The following is a 14385-nucleotide window of genomic DNA, read 5'->3' as shown; positions in this document are numbered from 1 at the left end:
GGAAATTTTGTAAACACCGCAATGGAGATACGTGGTTTTGCACTTTGGCCATCGATGTGTTTTATGGATGATATTTATCCCTCTCAATTAAGCACAGATCAGTCCGAATCAGTAGTCAAGACAAAAGAGCGTGAGAAAGTTTTGTAAGCGCCATTGACGAGAAAATCCATGCGCCTTTAAAACTGTGGGGCATCTTGGGGTTTCAGGACATTTTGTCAACGATTTTTTGTCCGCGCACCATTTTTGTCCAGGAGATTACGCCCACGCGTAAAATAAGCAACAGTAACTTGGTCCAAGCGTTATATTTTAGTCGGTATGTAAAATTATATTGACAATTTGGAAATGAGAAATTGAGAGAGAAGGAGGTGTTGTTATGGTTGCTCATTTTCTAAATGAAATGTTATTACTTTCTCCTTTTGAATCATCTTTTTAAATTGTCATTGGTGAATATTTGGTTTTATTTCTATCCTTAAAATATTCGATGTACAATATACCTTATATGTGTATAGGCACTTTTTTTTAAAATTTTTTTAATTTTTTCTTTACGAAATTATTACTTCATTTTGAAAACATTTACAGGGTGAGCGAAAAGTCCCCGACCCCCCCTCTAATTTTAGAACGAATTGAGCTAAGGAAATGAAACTTTGGGAATGTTCCTATCTCAAAGGGGACCATCTTTTGAGGGGGTCAAAATTTTGGTGCCCCCTCAGGGGGGGGACAGGTAGGGCGAGTCAAAAAACATCGACTTTCGAATTTCAAAAACGTATAGGGGGGAAAAGTTGCGCCTAGGCATCAATCTTAAGTGTGCCAAAGCGTTCCTCGAAAAAGAAATATCTTGGGGTGCCTCTTCGGCAATTTGTGTCAAAAAATCACGCAATTCAAGCTGTTTTCCCCGATTCCGTCGCACTGTTTAAGCATGATGGAGATTGGCTAGAGCCCTGATTTTTGGAGTATTAACTCACTTCTAGTAGTCATTTAAGGTATGCTAATTAGTTTTGGGATCAACATATTTTTTGTGCCCCCCACATGCCCTTAAAAATGCAAAAAACGCGATTGCGGCCGAATGCGCATCGTATATTTCAACGATTTCATCGATTTTTTAGGTGATTTTGGCAACCACGCAAAAAGTCAATTTTTGGTTTTTATAAACCATTCATGTAGGTGATTCGGGGAAAATATTGGTTTTTTGGATGCGGGCAGTTTTTCACCCATTTGCAAGCTCACAGTTAGGCCGAATCGTTCGATTTCGTCGAAATCACATAGATTTTCGCCATTTTTTTGCACGCCTTGGCAAGCATGTAAAAAATCGGGCTTTCAATTTTCGTAGACTCTTTTTATAGTAGAATAAGAGGATATAATAATTATTTTGCTCGGGGATGTTTTTGTACCTCCGCGGAGCCCTTACCAAGCCAGAAAAACACGATTTTTAGCGACTTTTCAGCGATTTTTGACGATGTTTTTCAGTGACTTGGCAACCACGCAAAAAATCGACCCTTCAATTTTCAGAGACACTTTTCATTGCAAAATAAGATCCCGTAAAACGTTTTTCGTTTAGGTCATTTTTTGTACCTACTCAGAGGCAAGAAAGACATGACTCTTGACTCCCATTCACTTTAAAAAGCTTAAATATTTCAACTCTTTTGTTTACGTATTTGAGCTGTTATTGATACGAGAATTCACAAAAATTAATAATTAAACGTTCATTTACTCAGGGAATGCTTACTTTACTGTATTTCAATTTTAATTTCATTACAAATCATTGAATTTATCATTAATATTCAAGTTCATTACCTCTTATTGGGATGTGCTTGGGCCAGCTCTTGGTTCTGCAGATCTATGTGTTGATTGCCCCAGACCTCTAGCAAATACTTTAGCTCTGATGTATCCATCTCTGGCCTCTGCACCATAAACTTTGATGGCTGCATCAGTGACTAGTTTTACTCCTCTTTCGACTGCTTGCGTGTGACAGGGGAAAGGCTCATACCTTCTTTCATCTGAGGTCACCAACCGTCGTAAATCCGTATTACTAAGATGATTCAGAAGGGGAGGTGGCGTAACTTTTGTTCCTTTCCAATTTATCATCCGATGATAAGCTCCTGCTTTGAAGTTAAGTTTCGGCACTAAAAAATTTCGGATCTGCTTCTTTGGGTGGATTTTTCTTGCTTTAATGATAAGATTCACTGCCTTTCGTCTGATTTGTTCATCATCATAATGAAAGTGTATGCTCCGTTATGGTTTTTCATAAAAAAAGAGTCCTCGTGTTCCAATGGCGGCATGCATGTTTTTCAGGCTATCAACTTGCCTAAGAAGTTGAAGAAGGTGATCGACCCAGTAATTCAACGTAATTCATATTTCGCAATACGAACTGCGCAAGTTGAGCGTTTAATAATGGATTTCTGGCAACTCTGTTGTGCTCAACGTAATTTCCGTGCAATTTTTCTCATTAAAATTCTACTCTTTGTCAGTCTGTCACAGCTTTTGTGTGCTTGTGTGCTTTTGCTGTGTACAGGGTGTCCGGAAGATAACGCATTTTACTTTCAGGATCGATTTTGCGGCTCAAAATATTACGTCTGCCCCTATACACATATGCCCGAAAACGCTTCATAAGTGAAGTATGCGCTTCCTTTGCTGTGCGTTATGCTTCCTTACAGTCCTTGCAGTAAAAATTGCCTACCCAGCAAGGAGCTTCGAAAATCTCAAACTTTTTCAAAGTTCTGTCGCGCCGAAATGACGCGTTTCTGGAAAATTTCTTACCGCTTGATTTTTCGCGCTCTTTCACGTGCCGTAATCCATTTTTCCTAATATCATCTATCAAAAAGGTTATTGCAATTTTAAAATTCGGGAACTCTCGTCACGTCATTTTCCAAAGACGTGCGTCTTTGAAAACACAAAAATGAACAGTGCGCTGAAAAATACCCCCCTACATTATGTTTCAGCTACTTACAACAAAAAAACGAGGAGTTATATCAATTTGAAAGGGGGGAAACTGTATATTGAGGACTCTATATTGGACGTCTCATGGAATTGACGCTCCCCCATTTTTACCAAAACTCTCAACTATATATTATTCTCCGTTGGACCAAACAGACAAAACAAAAAAACAAGCAAACCCTCATTCTTCCAAGACATTATACATTTTCATCCAAAAACGTCGTGAACAATTGTCGTTTGTATTTACATGTGGGCCAATTAACTTTGGGTCTCAACTGGCACGTGGACCAAAACTCCCGTGCCGAAAAAACGCGTGGACATAAATTACTGGAAAAAACAGGTGCGCAGACAAAAAATCGTTGACGAAATGTCCTATAAACCACCTTTGTCGTTAAAACTGCATCTTTGTTTTAGCAAAAAAGTAGTGTGCCAAGAAAAAAAATAAGCTAAAGACAAGACTTAGAACGTTGAACTTACCAGCATGTGTACGCAGTATGTACAAATAATTCCCGTGAGTATCGTTCCGACAATTCCAAATATGAGACCGCCATTTTTGAAAGCGTTCGGCATCGCCAAAATGCCAGACCCTAAACTACTTTTGAGCAAGTGAAAGAAAGCACCCGAATTCCTGTAAAAACAAAAACAAAAATCTCGGTCAATAAAGTGCGGAAGAATTGGATCAACGCAATATGCAAAAGCAGTTTATGGCTGAAGTCAGTTTTTGACGTCGCATATAGAAGCTAAAAGATTGTAAATTGATACCAAAAAATTACACGATCAAAATTGCACCACGGGTCAATTAAAGGTTCAGAAAAAACGTCAGTGTTTTCTTATGACTTCAGAGCAGTGAGTTTCTTAAGTATATAAAAAAATAAAAATAAGAGGGCGCAGGATTGGCGCGAATGGGGTATGGAGTTCACGCGATCACGGGGTCACGAATATTGGCAGTCCACCTTCAATTTTCGAGATAGGTCCAGCGGGCTGATTATTGAGATTTATAGACAAAACGATAGACAAGGAAGACATGCATGGAGCGATCCTATTCCAAGAGAGAAAATGACGAACGAACTTTTATAGGGCCTCTCGTGGGTTGCCGTTAGTTTGTCTATTACTCACCTTCTGGGTCTACTGCAACCACCCGTTTCCGCCAATAGAATTGCTTTATTTCCCTACTGCCTTCTTTGTCTACTGCTTTGTCTATAAATTTCAATAATCAGCCCGCAATAAGCATCCTCGGTGCAGTCGTATAGCCTGTAGGTGCAGTGAGCGTGGGTGTCTACTCGTGGATTTCTGTTTGGTGTTGTTCCTAAATCTTACCTCGAAATAAATTTATGTTATCTCCACCAAATATGCGATGACCTTATACAGCTACCTTTGTTTTCTATTTAAGTCGGTACGATGATCATCTCATGGAATGATTATCCTCTTACGATATGATGGCAATGCGATTAGATTGACTCATTCTCTAGCTCCAGTGCAGCAAGTATTGTTTAGCACATTATGCAGAAAACGCCACGGTTTCAAACCTAGAGCGAATTTTTGTGAGCTAAGGTCCTATTTCCTGACGACGTTACAAATGACGGTACCTTGCGGGCGTCTATTAACGCTAGGAAAGCTATCATGAGGAAAAAAAGAAACGGAAAGTCACAGCAAAATGCTAGTAGGTATCAAGGGCTGCGGAGCGCTACTCAGCGTCGGTCACAGATGAAACGCACACAATGCGCATCGGTCACCTTGATTCGAGTTTTTTTGTAAAAAATGGTTCATCGAAAAAATATCCTTCAAATTGAGGGTAAGGCCTAAGAACCCAATTCTTCATTAATAGACTACCTGAATTATCTACTTATACATATTTTTTTCAATTTTTTCATATTAGTTATTAATTGGTAGTCGGTTTGGTTTTGGTTGAAATCTCTTAATGACAGCGAGCTTGTGTGAGTCAGAGCTTCAGGATGTTTCATGGAAAGCTGCGATAAAAATTGTTGATCACGTCGTTACACTCTGCAGCAAGATCTAGTGAACATGTTTAGAGCACACATGAGCACTTGGAAATCCATTACTGATTAGCTCATGCTTTCAAAGGTGATCATGGATGGCATCGATGAACACTCAGTAGAGAGAATCATGGAATGCCCCCTGGATGGTTTTGAAGGAATGATAGTTAGTTACAATAATCATAGACTATCGCAGGGTTTTCTGGGAGTAAAAAATTTCGGATTTTTCAAGCAGGCAATGGTCAAAGTAATTGAAATTCTAGTTATATCTAATTTTAGTACCACAAATCTACTTTATTTACAGATAGGACCTGCTCCATTGGTACAAAAACACAATGAGGGGCTGAGCGACGCGTCCTGACAGCTTAGCGGTCAAACTCCTTGAAGCGCTTCGCGCCGTAAGCGTTATGCTCCACACGTTACTCATATGATTTTAAATAATGGAGTAAAATTAAACGCGCTGCATTCGAGAATACTTTTTAAAGCGTAAACCTCTTTTTTATTTTATTTATTCAGTTGTTTTACTGTGATAAGTTGGGTAACGAATGTAGCCAGGGAACTGCTGTTTGCCGCCCTTTTCTCAGCAAGTGACACCGCTATTGGCTATAAAGCGGTCTCCCAGGGGCCAGTTTCACATACTCTCTCTATAAGGGAACTATAATCAGAACCAGAGATTATCGACGAATTGTGGTAAATACTGCATAATATGTAAACATTTTCAGTATGAGAGCACCTTATTTTTTTGAATGTTATCATTTGTTTCATTGAATTCCTTCAAATCGTCAACATCGTGCGAGGAAAGGAGCTTCGAGTATTTATCTCAACCTGCATTTTTAACAACGATAAGTAAATAAGAGATATACTAGAGATGAATAACAGTAAACTACTCGAGGTGACTGCTCCAACACTTAGGAGGAAAATACGACTAAAGTGGACTACATCACTAGGAATTTCCAACATCATAACACTCTTAAACTAAATGGATCTGTTGCACAGGAAAGATACAGCAAACTGCGTAGACTATATTCTCTGGTTAAATCGCACGAAGCTCTCGTGAAGTACATTCCAAGCGCACAATTTCCATCATGCACAACACGCATTTTCAAATTTACCGGGCACTTTTTCTTGGTCGCCGACATTAAGGTCCATCCAAAGAGAGAGAGGTGAGAAACACCAACCCCAATAAATAATAATTCCGGGAACTGTTATAAAGCTCATGAAAAAACTGGTAAAGTAAACGAAGACAGCCATATAAACAAGTAAGCATTTGCATGGGAAAATCAGAATATGGTGAAAAACTGGTACTCTTCCATGGCGAACTCAGCCCAGGTGTCCTGTGCGATCAAAGACAATGACCGTTGGCATACCAGTATTTCTAACGGGGGTGAAATTGCTGATATAGGGGGTAAAATCGGCAATCCTGCGCGGTAACAATTCGATGATGTAACGGTGGGCAGTGTGATTACTGAAGCTCGCGTTCAACTCTACGCTGATTCACGGCGATGCAGCGCCGTGCAGCAGCACTGTCCTGCCGATCAAAAACCACATAACTCCAATTTAAAACCCCTTAAGATACGCGGTTTCTGCGAAATACGGTAGAGCAGCAACGGATCTGCGCGAGTACTCTTGCAACTACACCAGCTTGAAGAACAACGCACAAGCTATGGAATCCTTATAGTGTTCACGCTCTTTTCTCGAAGAAGCGCTCGATTGACGATTGGGCTTCGTTTTCGACGCGATGATGATGATCCCCATGTGACCGGGTTTCGTTCCCGGCCCAAGGTCGAGAATCACCGGTGGATGCAACTTTCGTGCGTTGCTCTCGAAATTTTTTAGTAAATTACAAAATATATGGACGACTCTTTGAAAGGCTTTGAAATCGTGCCATGAAGTAATATTCACGATTCGTTTAAAACATTTCAGAATCGTTTTCAGATTTTTTATAATCAATTATTTTTTTAAAAATTATATTCCACGTATTTTGACCTTATGTATTTCCACGAAGGTATTGGTGAGAATTAGATTCAATTTGGCAATATCGGAGGACAGGCATGAACCTTGGTGAGCAGTTCAAAGACATGGTGTGAACATTTGCAGCGTGGCAATCGGTCCGAACAAAAACTCGGCCTGACAAATGCAAATAGCGTATTTTAGCGCTTCGATCAACCCGAGGTCAGACAGGAGCGCCTACGGTGTGATTCTGCACTGTTTCAGAGAGACACTCACCCGTGAAAGGTTGATTGAGGAATGCATCCCGACGTGCAAAAATGATGGCAACATTACAGCAATGTTGCCAGATAGGGTATGAATGTGTAAAATGCCATTCATAGTGGGAATATGGACACTGGGTCCCATTTAAACCCTTGGGAACAGAGTGAATGGCAAGCACCATTGGTGGGGGAAGTGAGAGACATTGACAACCTTTGACGGTTTGACCGCGTCCAGCAGAAAGGAACCAAAGAAACACCAGCTATTGTCAAATTCAACTGGGCAATTTATTTTTTTTACAGGAGAACGCTTGCGCGGATTCCTTTGGTAATTTTAAGGATTTTTTTTTGTAAAATGCGAAAAATTCACTGAAATTTGTACCCAAATCTGCACAGCAGTTTTCATACGTAAGAAAGTAAATGGCCCCGTTAAATTTGGCAAAAGCTGGTGTGGCTCAGGGTGAACTGATTTTCTCCAATGTAATGCACAGTATGCATGTTCAAAATTTTGTTTCCAAACGGAGTAAGAAATAATGCCGGATTTATGGATTTTTAAATTTGAGATTTTTCAGATTGATGACACCTTGATAGATTTTGGCACGCCTTGAGAGAGGTCCGAAGGGCATCAGAGTTAGGGTTATAATTGCTAATCTGTGAGCAAATTTATCGAGTTGTAATTTCCTCATAAGTTGCTATGAGAATGAAAAGATTTTAGTCTTATTTAATCAAAACATAAGGACCGAGATTAATGGGTTTTTTTTGTATAAGACAACTCTTCGAGCTCTCCAGTATGTTTGTTGCCTACGTGGCGGAATTGAAGGCTAACTCTTAACGGACGATACCATCCCATGGGTTCATAACATATTTAGGTGCGAGCAAAGCTAGAGGGGCAGTAATAATGTGCGTTTTTTGAGTAGGCAACTATTCGAGCTCTCCGGTACGTTTGTTGCCTATACGGCCAAATTGAAGGCAATTCTCTAGTGGACGGTATCTGCTATTAGGTTTCCTCTCTCAAGTTCGTGGAGCGGGATGAATTTGAGGTTTTCAGATACGCATTCTATTCATTTTATTTGCGCTGCTAGGTGGATTTTTTGCTTACGTGCTTAAATTTAAGTAGTGTGACAAAAGTATAGCTACTTTACCGATCGGTGGACAATAATTTCATTATAATTTGGCACTTTCCCGCCCTGAATATAGCAGTTGAGACGATGAGAGTTAGAAATAGTTTCTTCTCGAAACTGCGCTTATTCTGCTGTGCTAAGGAAGAACGCCGTATGAACATTCGAGAGTTGCCTTTCCGAGGATAAAACACGAATTATCCCAACGCAAGTTCAAATAATCGCGCTAAACACGGTGCGGTCAACGGCAGACTCATATCAGCGCCTGCAAGGCTGCAGGAATACTTCATGCATTGCGAACAAAAGTGCGGTCGGCGTCAGCCGCATATTAGCGCCTACAAGACTGTATGGATACTTCTCGCATTGCACCAAACGCAATGCCAGACTGCCGTGCTAAGGTTCTACCTATGTTCGCTGTATGAACATTCGAGAGTTGCCAAATTTCCCTCGATGAAATGTTTATTTTTGAGGAAACTTATGAATATATTTTCTTGAAATTTTAAGACACTTCACATCAAATTATAAAAAAAATTATCTGATAAAGTGGCAGAAACATATTCAAAAATTTTCCTAAAAATCAGTGATTTGCCAGAGAAAATTTGGCAACGCCTGAAGGCTTATACGGCGTTTTTCCTTAGCACGGCAGTATTGAACTGGAAACTTTGGATCGACGTGTTTCCTGTTCGGTTTGACATTTTTGGGCGTTTTAATACTTTGATATAGAAAGCTTAATTTTGAGCTTTCGTATAGACTAAGGCCACTTTTTCAGTGGACGGCCTCATAACATTATGTGCACCTTAATGGGTTTCTTCGAGTGGAGGGTAGAGGGAGGAAGATATGAAGGGGGGGGGGGATCAACCAGCGTGACGTAGACTTAAGTGCACCGCTGAGAAGTGCGCGATAATAGCGTCGACGTTACATGTTCGACAGCGCGGCGAACAAATGGGTAAAATGGGTCATTTGGCCAAAAAAAAAAGCTCAGAGAAAAACGCATACTTTTGCATGAAACTTTGGAAACATTTCTCTAACGGGTTTGAAAAAATTCTCATTTGAGATTCAGGCCACTGTAATGACAATTCAAGCGTTCTGACGCAAAATATTTCACTATTAGTGTTTGAAAAAACTGCCACTTTTAATGTAGTTTGCCACTCCACCTCCGAGAAATCGATACCTAACGCAAATTTATTCGCAAAACCTCACTTGATTAAACTACTCACACGTTCCTAGTTCCGCTTGGTAGCGTATTTCTGTCAAACGAAGCTATGTGGATGATGACGTGAACCCTGTTATGCGTATATTCTGATGGGTCTCAGGACTCATGTCTTAACGCACACAGTTCCGTTTGGCAGAAACGCGTCCAAATAATAGTCAAAATCCCCTATTCTCCCTGTGGAGAATGGAGATGTTGCAGGTGTGAGGAATTTGCGATTTGAACGTTGATTCTTATGTAAAAGTTCGCGCGAAACTCGATGAAGCCACTGGTTTTTCCTGAAATCAACTCCCAAGCTTAAGGATAAGCTCTCAAGTTGAGGGCGTAATGGAGGGGATATCCCACCCTACCCTGAGAGTCCACCTCTACATCAAGACAAACTCTCCATGCGAAGATAGGGAGCAAATACATTGACAGGGCTGCCACTTTATTTGGGGACTCTAAAATTGAAAACACGGCATCACTGCTTATGTACATGCTCCCTATCTTTGCATGGAGAGTTTGTCTTGATGTAGAAAGTGGACTCTTAGGATAGCGTGGGATATTCCCTCCATTTTGGCTCCAACTTGAGAGCTTTTTTTGAGCTTGGGAGTTGATTTCAGAGAAAAACAGGGGCACCATCATGTTTCTCGCGATCTTTTACATAACAATCAATTGTCAAATCGCAAATCCCTCACACATGCAACATCTCCATTGCGTATATTTTTCTTCAAGTTATATATTTTAGTTCACCGGACGTCCTTTTTTTTTCTCTGTGTGCGCCGCGGCGTCGGAGCCGACCGACGACGACGCTGAGGTTGATCCCGGGTCTTGGCTTGACGTGATCGGCGATCGGCGATCAACGCGCGCTGGCGGGGTCGCGGACGCTGATCCCTGATTTGTATGCATTCCACGGCCCATGTCAATCGCTCTTTTGTTGACCCATCTCTCTTGTTCGCGCCCGCGATGCCAGATACCGTTGAAAACTTCCCGCGTGTCCCGCGGCGCCGGCGTCTCGCCAGTCCCTGCCATTGTGGTCAGTCCCTCTACAGTCCCTCTATCCGGTTCCTCGCATCGCAGTCGAGCGAACCGACTTGTTCGGTTTTCAGAACCAAACTCCTGTTTCGTTGGCCGAGGCCGAGATGGTGCAGCTTGACGAACCGAATAACTTCGGTTCACATGGACGTAATTCTACCAAACAGAACTATGTGCGGGTGGGAAAGATGGGGTGTGCTCGTGGTGAGCTGTGTAAGAAACAATGTTCAAGTGACCTTGATTCCCTTTGGAAGAATGGAAAAGCGGGAGTTTAAATTCTACCGAACGGAACGAAGCGCCAACTGTATGCGGCACTCATGAGCCGTTGGCATGGCAAAAGAGCGTTGTAGACAGGGCTCAAGAATTAAAGCGGATCGCGCGCATCAGCGGCGCTGACGTCACTTCATAATTTCTACTTATTCTCGCGGCCCTCGGCTAACGACTACACCCCTTCTTTTCAACCTGTCCCTAGTTCCGTTTGACAGAAATACGTCCATATGAAACTTGGCGAGCGCATATCTTGTCGATTTTTTTAACAGCACTGCGTGCGAATTGTTGAAATTGATAGACAACGCGATAGAAAAAGAAGACATAGGGAGTATGGAGCGAATCCTATTGGTTGAAATGGGTGGTTGCGACAGACCAGAGGAGAAAATGACAGACTAACTACATGGTCTTTCGTGGGTTACCGTAAGTTACTCTATTACCTACCTCCTTTGGCTATTTCAGCCACCAGCTCCCACCGATAGACCCCGGCTCCCTCCATATCCTTTTTGTCGTGTTCGTCTATAGCTTTGTCTATTGCCTACCTCCTTTGGCCATTTCAGCCACCCGCTCCCACCCCACCAATAGGCTCCGGCTCCCTCCATATCATTTTTGTTGTATTCGTCTATAGCTTTATTTACCAATTTAAACGATCAGCCAACAGTAAGGGAAAGTAACCAAAATTTTGTGTTAATATGGGAAGTTAAAGACGAAGTATCACAAGTTGTTCGTTAATTTTTTTTGTGTTAATTTTTCCTCTGTCAAATTGACTAAATATTTGTGTTGAAGCGACCAATTTCTTGTTCTGAAAATCTGCAGCCTCGCTGACTGAAACGTTTTCTTAATTCGCTTCAAATCTCATGAAAAAATTAGACATGTTTCGGGGGAACAATCGAGCAGGTGCAGGTGCACCCTTGTAAATATTGAATTGTCTCAGTCAATTTTGCAACATTGAAATTAAGTTACGTTTCTTCGTCCGGAAAACGACGAATTAACCTAGCACCGAAAAAATAATATGCTGCAATAGCACCCTGGATGTAAAAATGCTCCTGGTCATCTCGAAAGGTACATCCTGGGAATGCAAACTAAACGATAGGGGCAGTCAAGCCAGCATTGAGGTATCACTAAGGAAGTTGCCAAAAAATGGTCTCGGCGTCAAATTTGAGAGCTGAAAAAATTGCCCTTGGGAAGGAAACGGACATGACACTTTGGAGGACACCGCAGCTGGTAACTTGCCACTTTGATGAATTTTATGACCACTTCATTTCAACTGCAGTATGTGACGGTGATAAATATCGCGTCTTACAACCAGCAACGACATTTTTGATGTAGTGAATGGTTCGGTCTCATTTAAAAACAGTTCAAGTGTGTACGAAAGCATGTATAACATTATACGTTTTTCACACCGACTTTGACTGTTTTGAAAACATAATGAATGATATATTTAAACCACAAGAAGGATGACAAGTTTCCGGCTAAGATGTGGCTATGGCGCTTTATTTATTGTAAACGGACACTGAAAAAAAAACTCCCGGTAAAATTAGATTCTCGCGGTAATTACGAACCACTGGTAATTTCGTACAATTTCACAGCGTTAATTTGAGTTTTCTTCGATTTTAGTCACTTTTTACCAACTTTCAGAAAGCCTTTAAGCTCATTAGAGTGATAAAAAATAAAACATACAAAAGCAAGAAAATGGTTTCTAAAAATGTGGTAAACAGACAGTTAAATGGTTGAGTCGCTAAACACGTGGCTCTCTTTGAAACGTTGCAGATCTCTTGTTAAATTAACCCCACCTTCTTTTTCAAAGGAAAGTAGTGATTGGTATTTCTTACCAATTTTTTTCTCACATTATATAACGTCAATTGTGAAAATTGCAAACAATAATGTTTATTTGCTATCCTTAAGAAAATACTGATAGGAGAAAAAATAAATCAACTGAAGATGTACTCAGAAACGTCACAATCGAGATGCATACCTCTCAACTTTCACTATCAAATCATTTTTTCTAGAGAAAAAATCGCCGTGGTGAATTACAGTATTCAAAAAAGATATCCCCTCGGATTGGCGGCATGCAGTGAGCGACGTTCGAGCCAGAATCATTAGTGGATAACTTTACGGTTGCAAGTAGGTCGCATTTGTAGCTTAATCGGCGATTTGTCACAACTCCGAAGAATTAATGGGTATCTTTATTCAATACAAATGAATACTTACGATGTGGCATGCGTCATATCTCGATTCGAAAAAGGCTCGTACGTGTCGTCGGCCTCGATGCCTTTTTTCGTTCCATTATCAGTCAATTTCAGTCTGAAACAATCGAACGAAAAACTTTAATTAGCATTTTTCATAGAGGCGAATCCAGTAGTTTGGCAACGCCGGATTCCTCCCGTTTAAACCTATGTTAAATAATCGATTCTTGTCGGAGCCCTGGCCCCTTCAAGAATCGATATATTTCCACAGGTTTGCATGGAGAAAATCAGTGTTGCCAATTTGCTGGATCCGCCAATGTACTTAAATGTAAACTTAGTATAATAGCAGACCACTAGACTACCATAATAGACCACTAGAAAGAGCAAGAATTGAAGGTTAAGGGCTGAAAAAAATGTAAACTGTCAAATGTACAAGTTAGGAAACTCTTTGCTCTTATTCTGTGTAAAATTTATGCTTAAAAACCTTTGGCATTAAAGTTCTATTTAATTCCAAAAATTGATCCTAAACACAAAATAAATTGCAAAATGTGCCTATGGAAGAATTAAACGATTGTCAAATGAACAGTGTTTGGCAGAAAGGAACCAAGCCACATCAGCTATTGCCAAATTCAACTCGTAAATTTAATTTCTTATAGGAGAACATTTGTGCGGATTCTTTTGAATACTTTATGGAATTTGCCTCGCAAATGCAAAAAATTCGCTGAAGTGTGCACAAAAATCGGCACAACAGTTTTTATTTGAAAAATTAAATTGCTCGATTGAATTTGGTAATAGCTGATGGGGCTTGGCTCCTTTCTGCTTAACACGATCCAAATATTAATCTTGGAAATTCGTTTAATATTTGCTAAAGATTTTAAACCTTTCACCCCTTACATTGAGCGGCACATGTTTCACGCTCTCGAAGAACCATATTTCGAAAGTTTGTCTACAGGTCAAATCTTATTGTACCGCATGTGGAGCACGACGGTTAAAAATCAATTTTTGTGCGAGGTCATGACCTTCGCTTGTGTAACTGGAAGTTTGAAAATCCGTCGGTCGGTAATGCAGAACGGATGGTATGATGGAGCTGAACAGTTGCGTGATCGAAGGTCGTTTTGCTTCTGGTCGGATCGCCGATACTGCATCATTTCACGTTCAACCATTTCTGTTGGTCGGTGGATCATTCCGTCGATGAAAGTGAGAGCAGTAAATTAAGAAGAATTTGAGATCTTCATTTTACGATCGGTTGGGTTAGGTGAAGGATGCGTAGGATTAATGGTGGCAGTGGTGTTCTCTCTAGTACCAGTATCAGTACAAGTACATACAAATGCTGCCGCGCAAATGCTGGCAGAGCTGGGGACTCGGGTTAAAATTTCAAACATGAAAGATACGTACTTATTTTGCAGTTATAACGTTTATGCAGATTCCATTGAGCATTTTAAGGCATTTGCCTTGTAC

At 40.7% G+C, this 14385-nt stretch overlaps 1 protein-coding gene across 3 annotated transcripts in view; it reads right to left on the bottom strand.

Annotated features, from left to right (window-relative positions):
• Positions 1 to 14385, bottom strand: part of LOC109040167 (proton-coupled amino acid transporter-like protein pathetic) — a 100132-nt gene that overhangs the window by 28026 nt on the left and 57721 nt on the right. For all 3 annotated transcript variants that reach the window (XM_072296664.1, XM_019055987.2, XM_019055984.2), the window contains exons 3-4: positions 12953 to 13045; positions 3409 to 3559 (exon numbers count right to left, since the gene is read on the bottom strand). In XM_072296664.1, the coding sequence (XP_072152765.1) occupies positions 3409 to 3559; positions 12953 to 13045 (244 nt within the window). The remainder of the gene's footprint in view (positions 1 to 3408; positions 3560 to 12952; positions 13046 to 14385) is intronic.

The sequence above is a fragment of the Bemisia tabaci genome, chromosome 2 (genome assembly GCF_918797505.1).
Source record: "Bemisia tabaci chromosome 2, PGI_BMITA_v3".
NCBI classification, from domain to species: domain Eukaryota; kingdom Metazoa; phylum Arthropoda; class Insecta; order Hemiptera; family Aleyrodidae; genus Bemisia; species Bemisia tabaci.
This window is presented reverse-complemented; position numbering and strand designations above follow the sequence as displayed.